This window comes from Cervus canadensis, chromosome 17 (genome assembly GCF_019320065.1).
Source record: "Cervus canadensis isolate Bull #8, Minnesota chromosome 17, ASM1932006v1, whole genome shotgun sequence".
In the NCBI taxonomy this organism is placed as follows: domain Eukaryota; kingdom Metazoa; phylum Chordata; class Mammalia; order Artiodactyla; family Cervidae; genus Cervus; species Cervus canadensis.
In genome coordinates this window covers 47763392-47773372 of record NC_057402.1, presented here as the reverse complement: position 1 = coordinate 47773372, position 9981 = coordinate 47763392, and the positions used below count along the sequence as shown (strand labels likewise).

The following is a 9981-nucleotide window of genomic DNA, read 5'->3' as shown; positions in this document are numbered from 1 at the left end:
CTTACAGTCAAACCCAGTAGTGTTTCTTCAACCAAACGTTTAAACATTCACACTAAGTGAAATAGAGATCAGAAATTGTCTCATGTCTATTGAGGTAAAATTTTGTTACCAAGTGAATTATTTTAATTTAATATTATATTTATTCAAGATTCCAATTTGTAGCAAAATCCATGACATTAAAGGCCAAATGAATTTTTTTTTAATTCTTTTTGAATTTTCAGAGGCATGAAAATTGAGTAATGTAGATAAGGACCATCCTACCCTGTGTTTCTGCAGATAACGTCATGTACCACAAAGTAATTAAAAAAAAAAAAAATGTTGATGGTTTAATGCCAGGCCTAACCCAGCTGTGAGGTTTGGGATAAGACAAGTCTCCTGACAAGGCCAAGGGTGATGGGTGGGGAGAATCATTCTGAAGCAGTTGTGCTGTTACCCAGGTGTCTGAGCCACTGGTTCTGACTTCACAGATCCTGAGCTTCAGCAGTCACAGGACTCTGAGTCTTTTCCGGGCATCTGACTTAATCCCCCTCCAGAGCTGGGTCTTTCTCTGATGGGTCCTCAGGGAAGACCACTGCCATACAGGTGACAGACTGATCTGACTTCATGATCACCATGTGTTCATCCTCAGGCCTGCTTTCTGCAATCCTCCTGGGCTACTTCCTCCGCCTGTTGCAGCTGCTCTCCACCTGCCTGGCCTTCTCCCTCGTGGCCAGTGTGGGCACTTGGATGGGGGCCGTAAGTAACTGGTCCATATTCATCTGGTGCTTCTGCTTTCTTGTGACCCTCATCATCCTCATAATCGAGTTCTGTGGGCTCCAGTCCCGCTTCCCCTTCTCCTGGTACAACTTTCTCATCACCTATGCCTGTTACGCTGCCCTCCTCTGCATCTCGGCCTCCATCATTTACCCCATCACTTACATCTGGTTCTTCCCCCATGGCCGCTCCCAGGATCATGCCATCGCCGCCACTGCATTCTCCTTCATTGCTGCTGTGGCTTATGCCAGCGAAGTGGCCTGGGCTCGGACCTGGGTCTGGCTAGGCGTGATCACCGGCTACATGGTCACTGTGCCAGGACTGCTCAAGGGGCTGGAGGCTTTCGTGGCTGCTGTCATCTTCGCCTTTATCATCGACAGCCACCTGTACCTGCACCAGCCGGCCCTGGTGTGGTGCGTGGCCGTGTACTCCATCTGCTTCCTCCTGGCAGCCACGGCCCTCCTGCTGAACTGGTGTGACTGTGACAACAGGCTGCCCGTTGCCTTTCCCACTTTTCTTCTGGGGCTGACCCTGCTCTCCGTCCTCCTCTACACCAGTGCTCTGGTCCTCTGGCCTCTCTACCAGTTTGACGAGCAGTTTGGTGGCCAGCCGGAGCGGCCTCGCTGCAACGACGGGCTCGTCTACTCTGTGTGCACCTGGGACCAGCAACTGGCTGTGGCCGTCCTGACAGCCGTCAACCTGCTGGTTTACGTGGTCGACCTGGTGTTCTTGGCCCACATGGTTTTTTCAAGGACTGAGGATCAGCTCAGGGGCTCCCAGTTCCCTCTTCTTTACAAGTCATGAGGTCCTCTTCCTGGATCGTTATTTAGGAACCTCCCTCAGGTTTGGCTGCCTCTTTTCAAAAGTCCAGTGGTGAGGGACAAGTGTCAGTTAAAAGGAAAATAGCTTTACTGGGGAAGCTGCTAATCCTGGGGAGAATGTGAAGCCATGTCCCGAAGAATCCACTCCCAACTCCCCAGATATCCCTCATAGTTTACATAAAGAAAAGAGGAAGTGTATAAGCTAGGGGGGCTTCCCAGGTGGTACTAGTGGTAAAGAACCTGCCTGCCAATGGAGGAGGTACAAGAGACGCAGGTTCGATCCCTGGGTCAGGAAGATCCCCTGGAGGAGGGCATGGCAACCTACTCCAGTATTCTCTCAGTGCCCTGCCCCCATCTAGATTGTGGGAAGCCCCTGGACAGCACAACTGGCTGCAGGACCCTGGATTCTGTGCCTGGCCCTGCCTGGGCCCTGGGCTCATGGGTGAAGCCAGGCCTGCTCCAGGCACCTGCGAAGTCCAGGGTGTCAGAGGCCTTGGGGACTCATCCCTTACCCACTTCAGCCCTGGACATCAGGATGTTAGCAGGGAAGGCCCGAGTCCCATGGTGCCTGGATTCAACCCTCAGTCCCCTCTCTGTCCTGTATCTGCAGGACAGCGTGCTGTGATATAACTCAATGGAAGACGCCAGGGCAGCCATGAAGCTCCACCGCATCTCCTGGAGAATTCGAGAGCAGTGAGGGCTGCATGCCTGGTGGAGTTCAGCCCCTCCCCAAGGACTAGAGGGCTTCGTCTCTTCAGGACAAAAACTCTCTTGCTTTTGGGAACATGCATCTTTAGCAGTAACATGGCTCCATATTCTCTCTACTCCCTCGGGTCCTCCTCTTATCTCTTTCTTTTTTCTCTCTGAGCTGAGTGTCAGTGGACACTGCCCAGCACTGAGACGGCAACAAATGCTTGAGCTGGGATGAAAACAAATGTCAATTTCCTTAACATCCTGAATCCTGTGGGTCCAAGAAGATGTTCCTGGGACTTAATTAATACCCTGCCTCCACCTCACTTTTCCAGTTGCATTTATTCCCTCAAGGTTGACATTATTTCCTGGGGGTGACACCCCTCCCTCAGAGGTCCATTCATCTTATCTTGATATTGGTGCCCCAGCATTGGGGAACTTCCAGGCAAGGGTGCAGGAAGAGTGATGGATGCCCACTGCTGACCTTCAGCACCTCATCCCTCCTTTCGTTTATAAAACTAGGAAATAAGGGTAGTGAACTTGCAAGAGTTGCGGATCTGTGGAACGAGGTTGGAATCCTTCATTTGGGTCCAGGAGTCATGTCCTGGACACTGTGTGTCCTGGTCTGGCTGCAGTGCCCCACCCAGAGACCCTGCAACAACACCCCTATTTCAGTCAGATCAGTCCCTGTTGGAAAGCCAGCCAGAAAAAAACAGAGTGTGGAGACTTTAGGTGGGGGCTGATGGAGCTCATCACTCTCTTTCCACCCACCAGCCTCTCTACAGGGACATCACAGCCAGCCTCACAGACAAGGGCTGGCTGCATGGATTGGCAGCCAGCACTGCCATCCCCAACCAGGGTGGACAGCCAGGTGCCTGAGGCCACAGGAGAGAAGGGTCTCTCTACTCTCCACTCAAAGCTGGATTGAGGAAGTCATCTCCATGATTTTCCAAGAAAAGCCAGACAATGGGAACATCTGTGCCCTCAGCTCTGTTCTGGATGCAGCTCAGGCCACAGTCTGGGGGATGTCAGCTGGAGTCACCCTGCCTGGAGGAGGCTCTGGCTGGCTGAGAAAGGAGCCTCTGGCCGCTGCCCCAGGAAACAGGGAGCCCAGGCCAGGAAGGGAGCAAGGGAAGGGCCTGAGACTTGGGCACCGAGGGGTCTTCTCCATCAACTGTGTGTGCTAAAGGGCTGGGGGAGGCCCTGGCCACCCAGCAGGTAGGCTTGGGAGCCACTGCTTCCCCTCCCCAGATCCCTTGACCCAAGGAACCTCCCTTCCTTCTGCCTTTGGAGACAAGCCTGCGCAGCATCTCTCAGCTCCTCCCCCAGCCTGTCCATCAAGTCTGCAGGGAACATGGAGGCCATCAGCCAACCATCCCCCCCCGACCCTTCTTCTCAGCTTGGGATATTTTTCAAGCTTGAATTTTGTTTTCTTAAAAAGTTAATTTATTTCCATATTTTAAAATCAAATTGTTCTAAAAAGCCATATATTGAGCCATATAATCCCTCCTCACTCAACCCTCAGCTCCCCTCCCTCACCAGGATCAGGTAACTGCTCCACTGGACTCCTAGGAGTCCTTCATGTGCTTTTCAATGCAAATCAAGCAAATACAGATGTTTTTATTTTTATTTTCTCTCCTTTGATTATTTAAAATGTATCATACTATTCATAATTCTGTATCTTACTGTTTTTTCCTTATAAATCCTGGAGATATTTTCTTATTATTATTTTGAGAGAATCCTCCTTTTTCCAAGCTGTATAGTATTCCATCTTGTGGCTACACCATGGTTTATTAATCTTTGTCCTAACATGAGCACTTGGGTTATTTTAAATCTATCCACCCTTATTATCAAATGAGATCTTGAATGAGAGAATTCATGTCATGCAGCTCTGATTAGAGACAAATGGTGGATAATGCCATCAACCTACTTACAACCCCATCACCTCACCAGAAACAGAGCCGCAGGGGAAACAGCTTAATAACAATCCCTTTCGTACAATCTGCTTATTTTATAAATGTGAAACTGAGGCTCAGATCAGTGATAAGACTCGTCTGTGCTCATGGTAGATGAGCTGCAGAATTGGAACTAGAAAACTGATCTCTTGGGCTCTGCTCTCCACATGATCGCCATTCATCCCCAGGGAGACCAGACGGGGCCTGGGAGGCCACCGGACTGGAGTCAGGAGCACATGTGATTGTGGACCCATCCGTGGACCCCGGGTCTGCCTCTCTCTCACTTTGGACTCCTGTTTCCACTTCCCCTGCTTATGGTCAGTCTCTCTGTACTCTCAACAGAATAAACTTTATGTTCCCTAAAGGTAACATGAGCTCCCCAAACAAAGCAAGAGCATTCAGACTGCTGAGCTGGACTCTGAAGAAGTGGGAGGACAAGAATGTGCAGAAACAAGGGAGTCTGGGACACCTCAGACTGCCGGGGCAACTGGAAGCAGTTTGTGTTTTTACAGGAATCATTGGAGAGTTGGAACACTGGGAAGTGACTGAGGAAACTCATGTTATGAGAGAGAAACGTGGTCGTGGGGAAGGAGGGTCTGTGTAATCAGGAAGGATGTGACCAATAAACAGGACCCAGCAGCCAAGAGGGAACAAGCAGAGAGGGTGGACAGCGGGGAGGGAGCCGGCTTCCAGCTCCAATACTGGCAAGTCCAGGGGCCCCAGGAAGAGGGGGGCTGGGAGGCACCAGGGGTCTCTGTCACCCCTCCCCCATCTAGCAGATGAGGAAATGGACTCAGCAGCAGTGAGTGCCCTCCTCAGGGGGATGGGGCAGGTTTGTGCAGAACGAGGGTGGACGGGGCAGAATCCCAGCCTGGAGGATGCTGCTGCCACACTTGTCACAAGCAGCATGGGGCCGTGGACAGACAGCCAGCCTGGGGACAGGACACCTGGGTCCTGACTCTGACTCTGCCACACACAGGGTGACTCTGGACATGTCCTGACCCTCCCTGGGATCCAGCTGCTCCTCCTCTATGACGAGAGGGTTGGACTAAGCAAAGGGCCTTTACACTCTCTTTTGAGCTCCACAGTGAGGGGACTGGACCAGCCTTGGAATTGTGACAAATGACCCTTAACTCCCAACAGGAGGGATGGAGCAGCACCCTCATGAACCACAGGCTTGGCCAGTGAGCTGCTCAGGTGAGCCCATACTGGACAATAGTTCTTTCACTAAAGCACAGAGGCATCTCCATTCTCCGAGGAAGTGAGGTCCCAGAGTTGTGTTCAATTTGATTCAGGAAAGTATATGAATATGAGATTCCTACACTCAGACTTGGGGAGGTCAATGCATAGTTGCTCATATCTATGAAAAAATTGGTCAGTAATCAATTAAGAAATAAATGGAAAATTTTATTTGAGCCAACATAATTAAAACTAGGTCGACATTCTTTCAGGAAGCTGTGAGAACTGTTCCAAAGAGGTAAGGTGGGGCCAGTATGTATGTGACTTTAGGGAAGGGGTACATGCAGTCAAGGACACATCTTGGCCAAATTGTTGCTCTCAAAAGGACAAGATACCAGAGTTAATGGTTTTAGTGCTTTTCTACATGTAGGAAGATGCAAGAAACTGGGTTCATAAAGATTTCTCCTAAAAATATCTAACCATCTGAGGGCCAGTTCTACCAGTTTTCCCAGAGCATAAGGTACCTCATCATGATCTTCTCCCTGAATCCCTTCCAGGGTGGATTGTAGGTCGGTGAACAGCAGTGGCTAGGGATTTGCTTCTTGTAGAACTGGATGGTAGACAACATTCTTTATTACAAGATCCCCTCTGTTTCCGTCTAGGTTTTGATAGAAGTTTGGGAGGCATCTTTGACGAATTTGTCTCAAGAGTTAGGAATGCTCATTCCCAGGGTATGAGACGATTTCACTGACAGACCAGTCAATGTGCTGTTGTTCATCCAGTCCTGTAACAGAAGCCAAAATCTTCTGGATCACCTGTTTTACTATTCTGGCATGGTCCAGAAAATGGTTTCTTCTTGTTGCTTCTTCCCATATCTAGAGTCACACTATTACTATCATCAATCTTATAGACTGTCCATCAGGTCAATCATTTCAGGTCACCTAATCATCATTATTTTTATCAGGTACTCAATCACACATTGTGAATGCAAGAAAAAACCATCTTGTCAAGCAGGCAGAATATAAGTAATACAGTTAGTAACATTAATGAGGTCATAAGTAAGTAGTACTATTTTCTAAAGAGTTACATGCTTGGGCCAGACAGAAATACCAATCTTTATGGTTGCAGCAAGTATTCCTGCCATTGGGCAATCAGATTAACACACATAGTGAAGATGCACAATGTTCACTACAGGGGAGAGAGAAGCCTCAAATGGGTAGAGAAAAAATTTATGTTTAATTTTTTCTTTTTTTGCCTTAAAATATAACACTTATTTCATTCCTTCTTAAGATTTGCCTGCCTTGGGGACCACCTCCTGGGAGCCCTCCCCTTCTACATGCCCCTGGGTGAAGAACTCATGCTTCACCCCAGTACAGGAGTGAGGGGCAGCAGTGGGGGTCCTTCCCCTGCCCTCCCCCACAGCTCTGCTTACCTGGCTGCATGGCCCTGGTGACTCTAGGATGCTGGACTCTGAGGCTCTGTGGCTGAGAACAGGAGAAGAAGAAGGCTTGGGGTGACTTCACAGCCACCAGTTACTGTAAAGGACTACTGGTCTCAACTCAGGGAGCACAGACACACACACACAAACACACAGAGAAACACATACTGAGTGTGTACACAAAGTATACACTTTTCTAGAAAGGCATCCAGGTACTGTCATGGTCCCTTTAAGAGTTAAGGGGATAGAATATAGACACTTGGGTGGGACCCAATATCTTACTTTGGTGGGGCCCAACATCTTACATCACAGGCTGGACCACACCCCTAGGCTCTGGTCCAGGTGTGGGTAGGGGAGTAAGAGGGAGGGACTCTCAGAGGCCTGGGTTTGGGTGAGGGTGGAAATTTAAATTGTCTGGGACCCTTCTGAGCTCTAGGTAAGTTTGGGGCAGATAGAATATTTAGATTTTTTCTTTGTTTTCTTTCATCTTTATATTGAGATTTTAAAAGGACATTATAAACGTGGGCGAGGGGACAAGTCTTTTCTCTGTGACTGACAGTAGGGGCTGAAGGGAACAAAGAGCTCTGGGGAATTTTTCTAAACTATTTATATTGATATAGATCACATTATGCCTGAGTCCTGGAGAATCAGGAAGCAGAAGAAAAAACTAGTACACAGAACACTCGTGTGTGCACCACACACTGAAGCAATGCGGTTTCTTTAACAGTGGAAGCAGCAATCCCCAGCCCCTCAAACCACCTGCCCAAAATACTTGAAAAGAAATTTTCTTTTTACGAATAGGTGTGCTATGTGCTCAGTCATGTCTTACTCTTTATGACCCCCTGGAATGTAGCCCATCAGGCTCCTCTGTCCATGGAAGCTCCAGGCAAGAATACTGGAGTGCGTGGCCATTTCCTGCAGGGGATCTTCTCGACCCTGGGATCGAACCCATGTCTTTTGTATCTACTGCATTGGCAAGCGGATTCTTTACCACTTCACCACCTAGGAAGCCGTTATGAACAGGTTCACTCAATGACTTTTACCCTTGAGCAGAAAAAAAAGAAGAAAATGGGGGGAAAAAGACAGACATATCAGCTTTAAGGCTGGCAGTGGCCATGTTCTTCTCCTTGCCGAGGCAAGACACGTTTTTTTTGACACTGAGGGTGGAAAGCCACATCATTGCCCCTCACTAATACTGCAGACAGTTGTCTTCAAGATCCTGTGGTTCTTTGCCAGCAATACTTTTGATTCCTCAGAGATTGATTAGGATGGAAGACATCCATGTTTTTCTTCTTCTAAGATGCGTTATAGGCAGTGGGTGTTTAGTGAGCCTGCAAAAATTCTGAAGCTAAACTCAGGTGAGGCTGAGCACCAGGTGGGGCTCAGGGACCCAGGGTCTCTGCTTTAAGACTCCTGCCCACTGGGAATTATTGACCTCCAGAGATTTTCTTTTAAACTTAAAGGGGAGGTACTCTGTATACCCACTTCCACTGGGAGAAAGCAAGCCTAATCCCTAGTTGCCCACCCAACCAATAAACCCACAGACACACACCAACCAAGGCACTCTCATGGGGACAGACACACTTTGGCAATGAGGTCCCTCCAGAGGCCCAGAGTGTGAACAGCTGCACAGAGGGCTGTGTGCTGTGGAGTCAGCACCTTAGGAGGTGGGAGGGGGCGGTGGGCAGAGAAGGAAGGAGTCTCAGGTCCTGATGGGTCAGAAGAAGGAAAATGGGGAGAGGTGGTCAGGACACAGGAGACGAGAAAACCCAGGACAATCAGAAGAGAGGTGAAAAGCAGGAAATGTAGGAAAGATGAGAGAAGCAAGAGAAAGAGGAAAAACAAGTTGTGGGCAACCACACAAAATAATAAGAAGACAGAGGAGAAGGAGAGAAGGAAACAGAAAAGAATGACATGAGTGGAGAAGGATATGAGAAGAGAGAGAGGAGATCCAGGAAGAGGACATCAGAGGATGTCAGAGAGCGGTGAGGATACCTCCTGTGAGCAGAAGATCAGGACTGGTCCCTCAGTCCCTACAGAAACCTGGCGGGCCCAGTACACCAGGTCGGCCACGTAAACCAGCAGGTTGATGGCTGTCAGGATGGCCACAGCCAGACGCTGGTCCCAGGTGCACATGTGATAGGTGAGCTCATCTCCGCAGTCCCCATCACTGGACCTCTGGTGCTGCCTGACAAATTCCTCATAGCACTGGTAGAGCGGCCAGAGGAGCAGAGCACTGACGTAGAGGAGGATGGAGAGCAGGTTGATCACAAGTTGGAAAATGGGGAAAGGGAATAACAGTCTGTTGTCAAATTCCCACAGGCTCAGCAGGAGAGCCACTGATGACAGGATGAAGCAGATGGAGTACACGGCCACACACCACTCCAGGGCCGGCTGGTGCATGTACAGGGAGGTGTTGCTGAGGAAGGCGAAGATGACACCAGCCATGAAGGTCTCCAGCACCTTCAGCAGGCCTGGCACGGTGTGCATGTAGCAGGAGATATTGTCCAGCTTGTAGCAGTTCCACATAAAGGCCACATCCATGGCATAGAACACAGAAGCGACACAGGAGAATGCAGTGGCGGCAATGGCCCGGTCCCCAAAGAGGCCATATGGAAGGAACTGGACGTAGGTGATGGAGTAGATGATGGAGATTGAGAGGCAGACGAGAGCAGCGTAGCAGGCATAGGTGACGGGGAAGTTGTACCAGTAGAAAGGAAAGAAGGACTGGAAATCCTTATACTCGACAATAACTACAACAAGGGTCATGGCAAAACAGAGGCACCAGATGGCCATGGACCAGTTACCTATGGCCCCTCTCAAAAAGCCCATGTCAGCCACCAGGGAGAAGGCCACACAGGTGGAGAAGAGCTGTGGCAGGCGAAGAAACCAGAACACTCTGAAAAATCTGGAAGTGGATGGCATGGTGTTGTGCTGATCAGGCACGTCACAGTAACCGGTATAACAGTGGTCCTCACTGAAGACCCACTAGAGGAAGATTCAGCTCCAGAGGTGGATGAAGTCAGATGCCTGGAAAAGTCTCAGGGCCCTGTGACAGCTGAGGCTCAGGATCTGTGGAGTTGGAACCAATGGCTCAGACACCTGCTTCAGAATGGTTCTCCCCACCCATCACCCTTGGCCTTGG

The 9981-nt window shown here is 49.5% G+C and overlaps 2 protein-coding genes across 2 annotated transcripts; one reads left to right on the top strand and one right to left on the bottom strand.

Moving 5' to 3' along the window:
• Positions 1–612: 612 nt before the first annotated feature.
• LOC122454950 (myeloid-associated differentiation marker-like) lies at positions 613–1557 on the top strand. The gene has a single exon (XM_043489601.1). The coding sequence runs from the start codon at positions 613–615 to the stop codon at positions 1555–1557; it is 945 nt and encodes a 314-aa protein (XP_043345536.1).
• Positions 1558–8801: 7244 nt separating this feature from the next.
• LOC122454949 (myeloid-associated differentiation marker-like) lies at positions 8802–9761 on the bottom strand. Its single transcript, XM_043489600.1, has one exon. It carries the CDS (start codon positions 9759–9761, stop codon positions 8802–8804), a length of 960 nt encoding a protein of 319 aa, XP_043345535.1.
• Positions 9762–9981: the final 220 nt, after the last annotated feature.